The 13,671-nt window shown below is 38.4% G+C and overlaps 1 protein-coding gene across 2 annotated transcripts in view; it reads left to right on the forward strand.

Moving 5' to 3' along the window:
• Window positions 1–13,671, forward strand: part of LOC139450480 (Krueppel-like factor luna) — a 63,061-nt gene that overhangs the window by 42,318 nt on the left and 7,072 nt on the right. For both annotated transcript variants that reach the window (XM_071232190.1, XM_071232191.1), the window contains 3 exons: window positions 1,719–1,827; window positions 7,538–7,628; window positions 9,478–9,659. In XM_071232190.1, the coding sequence (XP_071088291.1) occupies window positions 1,719–1,827; window positions 7,538–7,628; window positions 9,478–9,659 (382 nt within the window). The remainder of the gene's footprint in view (window positions 1–1,718; window positions 1,828–7,537; window positions 7,629–9,477; window positions 9,660–13,671) is intronic.

A 13,671-nucleotide genomic window follows, 5' to 3' on the forward strand; every position in this document is an offset into this window, starting at 1 on the left:
TCAGTAAAATAGTTGTCCATCCTTTTTATGAACTTCCAAGCTGTAGTATATTTAGGTACTCGCCACTCATAGTTGTTCAGTTAGATTTGAGGGTTGTGGGACAGATAGAACCAGCTTCAACTTCTGTGTGGTTACACAGTGGAAAACCACTTCCTTGTACCCCCAGCTGTGGGTATTATATTGCTAATTTAGCATTAAACCATCTCCCTCACTCCCTCACCGCTGCGTAATGGACAACCAGGGCCTATACCTGTTACAATATTTACAAAGATCAGCTATATTACCCCTGCATGTCTCGATCTCCGAGTCATGCATGATTGGACTGACAGGTCGCAAGAAGTCAAACCAGCCCTCTCTGGTGTTTGATAAGCGTTTGACAACAATTTGACACCTTCACCAATTCCCTGTCTGATGTTTAACGGTCATAGACGATAACATCCTGGGAAACTTTTTACAATTTCATCGAGTCAAGCATCCTGTACGCTCACTTCCTTCAGTTGGGGCGCGCTCTGTTGACATGATGGCTGGGACAACACCACCCGTCCTCTGATTAGACGCTTGAAATTTGTCTTTGCAACGATACCCATTTTCGGACTGCTTGATTGGTCGGGCTCTCTGAAAAGTGTGTGGAAGTTTGCCGAGGTTTTCGCTTAATAGCAGCCAAGCCTCTCCCCTTGTAAATTTGGATACCATCCACGCTTGCACCGTTGTAGTGTATGTATAAGGTGTGGCTACCTTTCCACCGCCTATTCACAGGGCGAGAGGGAAGTGTGAGGATGCACATGTCTAATGCAACAGCCGCCGATTTTGCCTGGTTATACTGGGAACAACAGACAAAAGTAGGTTTTGGTGATTTTTTTTTTTCAAAATGGTTATACTGCAACTGAATATTTTTGATATATAATTAATGAATTATGTTTGAACTGGTTTGATATTTGATAAAGGTAAAGTGTGAAAGGACGTGCTAGAAATGTGGTAGAGTGTTACTTTTACTGTAATAGCTTAAGTATTATATGGTGATTATGTAATAAAATATCACTCATATAGTATGGATGAACAGGATGGACAAAATCTTAACCTTGCCCTAGATGTCTAATTTGTGGTATTAAATAGGATAATAAAAAATAACTGAAATATTAACTTAAATTCCCTTGGAATAGGAATTGCATCACAGTAATGGGTTGTCAGCAGGACTCAGAGTTTGATAGTGCTAGTTTTATGAAGTTTTATGAAAACTCAAGCAGAAAAAACCCATATTCACAGCACAGCAGGAGCTGTAAGTCTGCAGGCTGCTCGCTGGCCACCGACCCGTGAAGTGTATCACGCTCCACTTGTGCTGTCGTCACTTTCCTGTCAAATGACTAACTCGTCCTGGAGTGACTTACTCAATACAATATTTCATGTATATGCTGCCCACACCGACATGGTGATACCTCGGTGTGCTTGCCGCCAGACACTGTCCATGGCCGATGTGAGTTGACATTGTCCCCTGTGGTGTGACTATCACAATCCCAACTTACTTTCTACAATATATCATGTAAATATAAAGCTCACTGGAGGGTTGTGCTCCGGCATGGCTAGCTGATGTGAGCATACATGGTATATAAATATGATGATTATTTCTGAGACGACCTCGTCTCTCCTGAGTGTTGTGTCTGTGACTGAAGTTGGGACGTTTGTTACTTGTGCATGAACTAACTTTAGTTATTTTCTTGCAGCCACAAACCGAACCTGTCGACCTGTCTGTCAAGAGAACGCTGGGCCTTCCAGAGTTTGTGGCAGATATGCATGTTCATCAAGGCCTGGATTTACGTGTTGGAAGAAAAGGTGGGTTATCTGTTCATCTGTGACACTAAGGTCGATGTTAATTATCTGTATATGAACTAACTGTAGGTCTGTGTAATGTGGCGTTAGGTTATAATGACGCCATGTATCTGATAACCAACTAGCTGTGGGACTGTGTATATCTGTGGGAATAGGTCATAAAGTGGATATATCTCTGTATAGCAAATCACTGGTCATAAAGTGGATATATCTCTGTATAGCAAATCGTTGTAGGTCATAAAGTGGATATATCTCTGTATAGCAAATCGTTGTAGGTCATAAAGTGGATATATCTCTGTATAGCAAATCGTTGTAGGTCATAAAGTGGATAAGTCTCTATAACAAATAGTTGTAGGTCATAAAGTATATATATATATCTCTGTGTAGCAAATCATTGTAGGTCATAAAATGGATATATCTCTATAGCAAATAGTTGTTCTAGAAGTGGATATAATTCTGTATGGGAACTTGCAGTGTTTTCAAAGAGTGTATATATGTCGTTATGGCAACTGGCTGTAGGTCTTAAAAGTGGATATGTCTGTATAAAAAGTAACTGTAGCTGACAAAGTAGAGATATATATCTGTATAGGAGCTCGCTGTAGGTAAGAAAGTGGATATATATGTGACAACTAGACATATTTAGTTATTAATAGTTATAATTTATTCATGATTGTTAACAATACTTAACAAAGTGGATTGAAAATCACCAAACGTCCTGTGAAATTTTGTATGTTAACAGGTATCTTCTGATTACAAACGTACAGTTTCTGATTTCTTGAAGGACATTTTTGTTGTGAGATTAGTGAGACTTTGTGTGAAGTTAAGAATCGTTTGCTATTACTGCATAACAGTAACACTTTAACACATTAGGGTAGACACTCGTCATCTACTCATGTTTAATGAACAGTTGATAACAAGTTTTCGTTCAAAAATCAAAAAGAAGGCAGAATCCTGGTAGTTTTTTCCTTAAAACTGTCCCGTGTGTGGTTGTTGAAAATTGATATTGGAAACGAGGCAGTAGAACAGTGGGGAACTTGACCGTGATGCAGGTTATAGGAGTGGCTAGTGTTTACGGCCCGAGCTTGTTAACTTCCTTGCTGGGCCACACCTACTCCATTCACCCCGTCCCGTCGCTATTGATGCCAACAAGCCCTTCACACTGTTTGGTGATGAGGAACTTAAAATTACTGCTATGTCCCATCCCAGAATTATTCCATATCGGTGATGCCTTTTCATGACATAGATTGGTTGGTTTTTTTAACATTTTAGGAGTAGTTTTGAAATGTTAATTTGGTGACTGGATAAGCAGATGCTGATTGCTGGTTTTCTGCTAAAGAAGCAGTTAACGTTGATGGTTACCATATTACCTCCTTTTAGCATGTTTAGGGAAGCTAGAACTTGAAATAGATATTGTCCACCTTGGTACCCCTTATACAACTGGGTGGGCGGTCGGGTAGCTTAGTGGTTAAAGCGTTCGCTCGTCACGCCGAAAACCCGGGTTCGATTCCCGACATGGGTACAATGTGTGAAGCCCATTTCTGGTGTCCCCCACCGTGATATTGTTGGAATATTGCTAAAAGCGGCGTAAAACCACACTCACTCACTCACTCACTTGTAGTGGTGTATACAGCAGTATGGTGTTGTAGTTGTAGTACTCACTCACTCACTATACAACTGGGTAGCTGGTATGTTGGAAGAGTCTGTGGTAGTCCTTCACAGTTATTACACCTGTCTGTACATTTCAAATGCCATTTCAACCAGATAAGAGTCACTATGGGTGAAATAACTTTGTTATTGACTGAGAAATAGACTGAAAAACTAACTCCCTAAGTCTAGAGGGCAGGTGGGTAGCCTAGTGGCTAAAGCATCCTTCATGGCTAATGCCTGGTTGGATTTCCCCACAAAGAATAATTACTATAATTGCTGTAATTGCTGTAATAAGTGCCCTGGCTGCTTTGAAAGTCACAAAGGGGGCGCTTATGCAAAACTTGGACGAGGAGGAGTCAAATGTGTTCCCGAGATCATGCGGTAGTGAACAAACCTAGTCCAACGTTGATGAAACAGATTTATTTTATAAAAGTTACTAGGCGGTGATATACCCATTCTAGCTTGTCCACACTGTTTTGTATAAATGATCTGCATTATATACAGGAAAATACAGATTGTCAAGGACATTTTTGGTCTTGAAAGGAGGCACTTTTAAGGATTACATACAGATTGGTCTGGGAGTTATTGGGGTATGGCCAGTACAGAAAGTGTGGAGGATCATGTTTCCATACCTGGATTATATGATGCCTCATTGAATAAAGATATTATATCAGATGTATGTGATCAATGATAGGGAGTAGGTGGTTGACATGTGTGCTCTTCATGATTGTATCTTTTCATACTCCTGCGTATTCGTTGTTGCTCATGTTATCAACCACTGGTTTTAATTACCTGGCCTAGATTATTTACAGGCCACCATGATCTAGCATAATATCAATGATAGCAGCCTCATCCAACATGCTCACTCACTCACTCACTCACTCACTCACTTACACTCACTCATGAATGAATGAACAAACAAACAAATGACTGACCAACCGACCGAACGAACGAATGAACGAACGAACGAACGACCAGGGATCTAGAACTAGGTTCAGGCTTGTTCAGCATGTGACTGCATGTTCACAGTGGAGGGTCTTGTTGAAATAAGTTGACAACAACTGCCTGACATATTTACTCGAATTGGGACTAAGATTTTCAACATGTCCAAGCAAAACATCTTTATTTTGGGCAGTGTAAACAACACTTCCACCTGCTTGTCCTCCTGGCAAGACTGTTTTGATTTGATTTTTGAAACACAAACAAAAACTTTTCTTTTCCCTTAATTGAAATTTTTGTGAGGTATAAATTGACTTCCCTTGATTATGTTTTTTCATATTTTGTTTAATGATGATTGATTTTTATGGAATTGTGAAAGGCAGGTTGTTGTGGCAAGACATTGTACTTTTGTTTCATTTTATTTAAGTTTATGTGGCATATCGTCTAGTTTCAAAAACTTTGTCATAATAATCTGACATTGTCACATATCTGAAATACTGTTCAAAATGGCATTAAACTAGATACACTCATGAGAATCATTACTGACTAGTTGCAAAGATTAGTTATGTTATTAAAGTTTCAAAGATAATATGAAATTTATGTCGTAAATGCAAATTGTTTTATATGTAAAACTGAGCAATTTAATATATTTTCATTGGATTTTTAAATCACTACGTAGAATTCACTTTAATAAATTAGAAATTATTTTTGATATAGTCACAATGTTTTCCTAGTACAGTCACCGGTTGGAAGTTATGATCTTATTTGGTAGACAGGGCACTAGCAATTATTATCAATTCGAAACTCAAACAGAAGTTAAGTGGTGAAATTTAAGGAAAACCTTTCCTTTTCATCTCTTCATATAGGCATGACACACAGGGCTGTGTCAGGTGGGATGATATGTGTCATATACCTGGCTGTGTCGACTGGGATGATATATGTCATATACCTCGCTGTGTCGACTAGCATGATATATGTCATATACCTGGCTGTGTCGACTGGGATGATATATGTCTAATACCTGGCTGTGTCGACTGGGATGATATATGTCATATACCTGGCTGTGTTGGCTGGGAGATATATATCATATACCTGGCTGTGTCGACTGGGATGATATATGTCATATACCTGACTGTGATGGCTGGGAGATATATGTCATATACCTGACTGTGATGGCTGGGATGATATATGTCATATACCTGACTGTGATGGCTGGGAGATATTTGTCATATACCTTACTGTGATAGCTGGGAGATATATTTCATATGCCTAACTGTGATGTCTGGGAGATATATGTCATATACCTGACTGTGATGGCTGGGAGATATTTGTCATATACCTTACTGTTTTAGCTGGGAGATATTTGTCATATACCTTACTGTGATAGCTGGGAGATATATTTCATATGCCTAACTGTGATGTCTGGGAGATATATGTCATATACCTGACTGTGATGGCTTGGAAATATATGTCATATACCTGACCGTGTTGGTTGAGAGATATATGTCATATACCTGACTGTGATGGCTGGGAGATATATGTCACATACCTGAAAGTGTCAGATAACTATCCTTAACTTAACACAAGTCAGACGTCACATGCAAGTTTAAGTTATATGTTTTACCAAGAACATTACGGATTCTAACAGATTTTATGTATCTGTATCCAGTCTTGGCATATTAAAGTAACAATAGCATTATTGAGTTTGAAAGTAAGTACCTATAGATGAAAAGGGTCATTGTGGTTGAACTAATACAGCCGTGGGACTGCATAAATGACTGCTCAAATTGGCTGCATACAAAATGTGGAACTACTTTTATATGATAAAATGATGTTCAGTGGGTTTCAAACAGTTCTCCAGGATTTCCCCACTCCTTGTCATGGTTAAGTGATCATGACTCTACCCTGCATTTCAAATATCCCAAGATCTGAACAAAAGATCGAGATGGAACATATACACTGTATTTATTGTTAGAAATATTCCCTTTGAATATTTGTAGTTGACAAATGTGCATTAGTTCTTCTGAAGATATTTATGATAGAGATGTGATAAAAGACCCTTATATTATTTGAAATAGAAGGGAAGTGTGTCCCTTGTGCATGTATATAACCATTTATTACATACAGTGTGGGGAAATACGAGGATGTATGGAAAGATATAATGACAGTGTGGTTTGAATGTCCTCTTTATTGTATATTTCGCATGGTAAGTGGCAAGGGGGTATCTAAAGAGTTGACAGCATTGTCAAACGGGGCCTGCGAAGTCTTGTGTGATATTTTAATGACGATTTGGAAAGAATTCGGAGTGCTTACTTTTGAGGAATATACAGAACAGTGTGAATGTGCACTTCAGTTAATCATACTGTCATTATGTTAAATGATTTATTTTGGGGCACGGGTGGCCCAGTCGTCTAAGGCCCCGCGATTAGCTGTGCAGATTACGTCCCTTGGGCATGCCAGAAACCTATGATTGTGGGTTCGAATCCCGGTTCGCCCTGATTATGTTTCTAGGTTTGTCAGCACTATACCGGTGCTCGTGGGTTTCACCGAAGTGGTAAACGTCTGAGACCACATTAAGCTGACATGCCGTGATATAACTGGAATACTGTTAAAAATGGCGTTAACCCAATTCACTCACTCACTCATGCTATATTTCTCGGGCCTCTGTTTGGATGCATTTATTAGGCTTTTATTGTGTGTAATATATTCAATTTCACAAATGTGGAAAAAAATTATGATTTGAAATCGTAATTTGTTTCTTTTCTTTTTCTTGCCCAGTCTGTTTTTGTTCATGTCATAATGAAAATATATTTGTAAAAGACAAAAAAACCCTTAAATCATGTTAATTGCGTTCCAAATTTTATTTTGATCACCAAACTTTAGTGGATTGACAGAAAACTGCAAACCAGTTGAAATATAAAGGGCCATAGCTGATGCATGCAGGCTTGAAGCCAGTCTGTCCTGGATGTGAGAGGGTCATTTTGCTGTATTCTGAATGGAGAGTGCTTATGACAGCTGAGTGTTTATTAGGTTGAATATGGTACACAATGGTTGTAAGATGTTTGCGAAGCATTTCCAGTGTATGGAACCAAGTCTTTTGTGTAACTGGGATTAAATTGTCTTGCAGATGAAGATCACCCGAATGTCTCTGTCGAATCTGTCAATAAAATCGGCTCAGCAGCTCTTCTGTCTCTGAGGAGGATAAAAGAGGCATCCGAGTAAGTGACAAATCTGTCGTTCTTCAGATCAGTATAGTTAGTGGATGTGCAAGAGGAAATGAAAAGAGAGTCCAGCCAAGCTTGTATATATTTAGGTAGTTTTAACTCTGAAAAGTTGACTTTTACCACATCTGTCAGACAGGGATTTTACGATACACTAGGCCTGTTGCAATACGAATCACGATACATTGTATAATTGTTAATTTTGAATTCAGAAGCAATTTGAAACACCAGTGTATGAATTGAAGTTCATGAATTGAACAAAACAAGATGCTGGTACAACATAATGTTTACACGTTCAATAAAAACGCACTGATGCATGCTTCGGATGCACGCTCTGGTTATATGGCAAGTGTATAACAATAAACACATGATATAAATTGCTATTTGAAATCACTCGATGTACCAGACATTAAAAAAAGATCTTGTGATACATATCATTGAGAGAGTGAACATCAATTTACGGATATGCTCTCACTGTGAATTAATGTTCCTTTTTTCACAATAAGTTAATGTGTGGCCAGTGCTGTGTGCATATGCTAAATTTGAAATTACACAGATCTATCAAAGAAAGTTTTTGATAAATATTTGATTCACGCTGAATGATAAATTATGAAAAAATCGTTTTGCTTTAATACTGTTTTTCCTACTCTGATTCCAGTAAATATGAAAATATGTGAAGTCTCTTCAAAATACAGTTAGATTTGTCATAACAATTCTCAGCGTTTCGATTTGAGAAATAGTATGTGTCTACACAACTATACAGAACAAAAAAAGTAAGGAATCATAATTATTTTTGGAGACATTTTTTTAGAATTGTATGCTCAGTCTTCAGTAATAAAAAAACAGTCTGAGACTAGCGACTTGTCCGAAGCCTGAGTCTAGTCAAATTCTGTTCGGTTTGGTAAGATCAGCTCATAAATGCCATATGATAACAGTGAAATTTGCTGGAAATAATGCTGAGAGCAAAGTTTGGGCGAGTGGACTCAAAAGCTTTAGGCACAGACAGAAAACAATTCCAATCCCTAAGTAATTTTGTTCAGTGTAGTAACGATGAGGTGAACAAGTACAGAAGAAAGCAGGTGTGGTAGGCAGTATTTGTGTCTTGCTGTGGCATTTGTTAGGAAAATAACACATTACATGAGTGATTTATCCGTCCTTGTCACAGGACAGCAAGTAATATGTGAAAAACGTGTGCAGCTTTGGTTTGACACCATTCACTGAATACCAGTTAGATGGCTGGCAGTTGATAAGAAAGTTTCTACATTTGTTCATTGTGTGTGAATGTTCTTATTTGTTTATGTCTATTTTATGCTCATCAAATAGTGGATGTGACATTAAATTTACCTGGCAATATTTTGTTTTGCAAGCATAATATCTATAAATATGATGTATTTCTGAAATGGAAAATGACAATTAACAATAAAAACACAACAAAAATGGTATTGTTTCAAAGACAGCAGCAGAATAGCAATTGAACAAATGTTCTTAAGGGGACTGAGCTACTGTTTTATTTAGTAAGTTGTTCACTATTCAGGCCTGCCCCCAAAAAAGAGTTGGCACTTTACAGCTATTCGCCAAGTTGATTACGAGTCGACAATGTATTCAGAAAACGAAAATATGCTATTCAGTTGATGCTTAATCATCGTTTAGTGAATACATTGTCAACTCGTACTAAACCCAGCGAATAATTGTTATGTGTAAAATCTACTGATGTCTCTTGATCAACAAAACAGAGAAATAGAATACACGTTTGTTTTTGATTACTGTTAGATCTTTGCTTTGGCAGGCCGGGTATATATAAGCTCCAATTTCAAAAGCAGTGTTTAAACTTCAATTTTCTTTTCAGGCAATTCAAATATTTAGAAAATGGTGGGCCAAAGAGTTCCTACCCGGTGACAATGGTTGGTAAGACTGATCCTTACGCAGACAGTCAGAAGAAACGCAGAGTCCATCGATGTGACTTCGAGGGCTGTATGAAGGTGTACACAAAGAGCTCTCACTTAAAAGCACATCGAAGAACACACACAGGTAAGCAACATTGTTTTAATTACCGGTATGTTTGTCTGGGATATCATAGTGTTTTCAATTTGCAATGACGATGATATTTCATAATTTCGATGACAAATTTGCGCCTGACAACTGTCATGGAGAGCAAATTGCTAAATATGTCAATGGTCATGTTGGATTGTCTGCTGTGTCTGTTTGTTGTTTAACGCCGCACTCAGCAGTATTCCACTTATATGATGGCAGTCTGTAAATAATCAAATCTGGACGAGACTGTCCAGTGATTGACAACATGAGCATCGATCAACACATTTGACATACAATGACTTGCATGAACGAAGTCAGCGAGCCTGACCACCCAATCCCTTAAGTTGCCTCTTACGATTAGCATGGAATACTGAAGATCAATTCTAAACCGGATCTTCATGGATGGTCTGCAATGTTCCTGATCTGGTTTCAGAGACTGTGCAAAGTTCTCCCTTAGCCGTAAGGAATCCTATGATGGTGGTCCTCATCCCAGATTCACCCTGAATGTGATTCTTGGATTGCCAGCACTATTGCTCATTGATTTCATGGAAACTGGTACATGTCTGAGACCTGCATTATTCCTGTCCTTGCACCCACATCAAGCTGAAACGTTGTGATAAAAGTTACAGACTGTTGAAAGCAGAGTTAGACTCAACCTACTCAGTCAGTCGCTTTATTCAAAATGCAATAATTCAAAGATTGCGGCCTACTGTTGATGTCCTTATATATCTGACTTCTGTTTGTTACCTGAGAAATACAAAATAATAATGATCATTATGAATTCTGAATGTGTATAATATGTGATGACTGTGTGACTTCAAGTGAGCAAGTGAGTTGGGTTGTATGCTGCTTTAGCAATATTCCAACAATGTCATGGTTGGGGCTTCCCAGATCGTGTCCGTATGTAGAATTGAACCCAGGCCTTCAGTGTGAAGTGTGAACACTTAAATCCCTGGGCTACCCTACTGCCCCTCAATACTCCTTTCAGAGCTAAATACCATAAGGTTTTGTAACTAGTGACTTATGTGCAATTGAAACATTGTTGTGCACATCAATAAATTTAGGGTAGTTTATCAACAAGCAGGTTTTGAATCCTTTGAATCCAACTTGAGAATTGACCTAGTCCAAGTCCAAGTCCACATTTGAGATGAAACTTTACCCATGTACATAGCAGTGTTGTGTGTGATATAACTTCAAGGGGGTATTCAGCCAAGTTAACAATGATGCCAGTATGCAGGGGCGGTCTTGAAAAAACCTGTATTGAATTGGTCCCCCTGTATCTGTTGAATGTATTTGTGCAGCCATCTACTGTGAATGTCAAGGTGTAACGATGGTTGTGTGCTGTTACGCCCCCAGCAGTTGCAGTGAGAATGACAGATGTCTACTCAATTGAAGGCTTTGACGTTAGTTTGTAAATTATTAACTGGTTATACAAACAGTCAAAGGAAGACTCCGTTAGATGGGAAGAGAGTGACAGAATTTCAATTTTTTTCTGTTGTATTCCCTGACAAGGAGTAGTTGGTTGGAGAGAAACAGGAGGTTGGAGGACCTAGTTAGCCCTGGGAATATTCGCCGACAAATAGATACATACAGCACTGGTTCAATGAGCAAATGTAGCAGTATCATCATAGTATTAACACTTAATCCAAAATTGAGTCGAAGGCCACAATGAATTATTAGATTTTCATCCAACTTTTTCAAGGTTGGTGGAAGGTGTTTTTTCTCATCTTGGTCATGGTGGGCTATGGGCAGGTGTATGTCATCAAGTAAAGAAAGAAATCAACATACTGTGATTTTCATCAGTAGGGACTTGGGAAGAATAAAATTACATGAGGCAGCTTTTTGTCTTTTGAAGTGGTCGGGGATGAAAGTCTTACAATTTATTAATTATGGCCTAAATAAGTTTTTTGACTATGAAGAAAATGTCACCGATTTTTGATGCACTAATGTACTGAAAGTAATGACCCTCCGCTAATGATTGTCCTATTTTTGGATGACCAATTTGGATTGACGTGCCAATAGCTGAGTGTGTGGAGTTTTGTGGATGTACACCTCCTAACCTTCTGTCTCGTGGTGTATCATCCATTCAGGTGGCACAGTCCTGTACACCCTGTGATTTACACATGTCACTCCTACACCAGTTGTCCCAGCTGTGATACTACAACTCAATGACTCTGCGTGGGTCGGACTCAGTGCCTAGAACAAGTAACAGTCTGTGTAACGTAGACAGCTGCAATGTAGGACCTTATACTCTAACTCACACCAAACATTAGTCATCCACTTGCACAAAACAATCTTAGAGTTAAGACTATTGTCAGGCCTGGGCTTTGACATAGATTTACAACAGCTGTGATTGGGGCTTGCTAAAAAGATCAATAATCAGAAATATTGTGGATGGGAAGAAATATTAATAATTAACAATATGAAAATTGTGTCATTGATAATATCTTACATGAACAATTGTGTTGAAATAAGGTTTTAATTTACCAAAGCAGACTTGTTATTGTCCATTGCCAACAACGGAAAGCAATTGATTTGTTATATCTTGCATGTCCACAGAGTATTCCAAACCTACATGTGTCACCACTCACCAGTGACGAGAAATATGTTATGATGATGTTCTTTGTGCATACAGGCCCAATTTCAAACACTCTGATGCATGTTTGTAGGAATGGAAGTTCTTTGATTGTAGTACTTGTATAAAAAATTCAGAAAACAAAATATCTTTTTTCAAAAATTCAATTTTTAGCTTTTAACTTTGCATTAGTTACAAGTAGTGTTTTGAAAAGGAAAACCAAAGTTTGCATTCAGTATGTTCAGATCAATTCCTTTTTTGTGTTATATAAAACAAAATAAATGTTGATAATTTATTAGTGGTATTCAAATACTTCTTACCATGATTACTTATTAAACCCAAATAGTATTGATTATTTATTCGAGTTACCAAATGAATCAGTTGAAATAAATCCACAACTGAAAGCATTTTATAACGAACATGATTCATTGCGCGTAGTTTAAACACTTAAGGGGATAAGGTTGTTGAATTATAATTTCCCTAGTTAAGCACCGCCTGTATTGCTGTGTACTGAGTAAATATTAGACTCAAATAGACACTGAATATGTGTAGTCTTCTGACGCCTCCACAAGTACAAATTACCATTTTAACATTCAATCATGTCTTCATTTCGTACACATTCATCTCCACTGCATATAGCTGAGGGAGAAACATTTTCGTGAAGATTTTGTCAGCTGAAAGGAAAAAGAGTGAAGTAGTTGTTAAGATTGGTGTTCACTCAAGTAGGGTCACATTCTGGTGCTTGTATTTATTCACATTTGCCTCAACTTTGTCATGATTTCTGTAATGCATCCAGATCTTGCATTGACACAGCCCCCAAAATAGGCCCAAAGGAAGTATTCATTTGACCGCACCCTATGTACTTTAAGAGCTTGAGTTGGGCTCAAATGTAAACTTGATGTCGGGTGCTAGGTGACAGTTACATAGTGTGCTAACAGAATATTGTTGTATTTTAGTGAGTTACTCCCTGCCCCTATCTTGTGGATCCCTCACAGTTTAGTCCCCAAGTAGGAACGTGGTTGTCCACTGTTCTAGTGAACGCCTCCATCGTCTAGTGGTAGAGCGTCTGCCCAAAGAGTGGAAGGTTGGGGTTCGATCCCTGGCTGAGTCATTCCAAAAGACATTAACAGATGGTACCCTGTCTGGCACTCGGCATTAAGGGGCTTAAACAAGGACTGGTCAGCTCGGAGTCCATATACTCTGTCTGAGTAGGTTATTCATGTTAAACTGCAACATGGTATCTCAGTGGGCTGACACTATAAAATCAGCATTAGTCCGGACTAGTACAAACAAGCCAGACACACACTTGCATGCACATCACTATATAAGTGCAATAATCTTGAACAAGATGTTTATATAAAACTCATCTTCACCACACCTCACTGAACCAGTTCACTGTACAGAGTTGCATCCCTTAGTTATGCCAGGATCTGC

The sequence above is a fragment of the Haliotis cracherodii genome, unplaced genomic scaffold (assembly GCF_022045235.1).
Source record: "Haliotis cracherodii isolate W230 unplaced genomic scaffold, xgHalCrac1.p SCAF_8, whole genome shotgun sequence".
NCBI lineage: Eukaryota > Metazoa > Mollusca > Gastropoda > Lepetellida > Haliotidae > Haliotis > Haliotis cracherodii.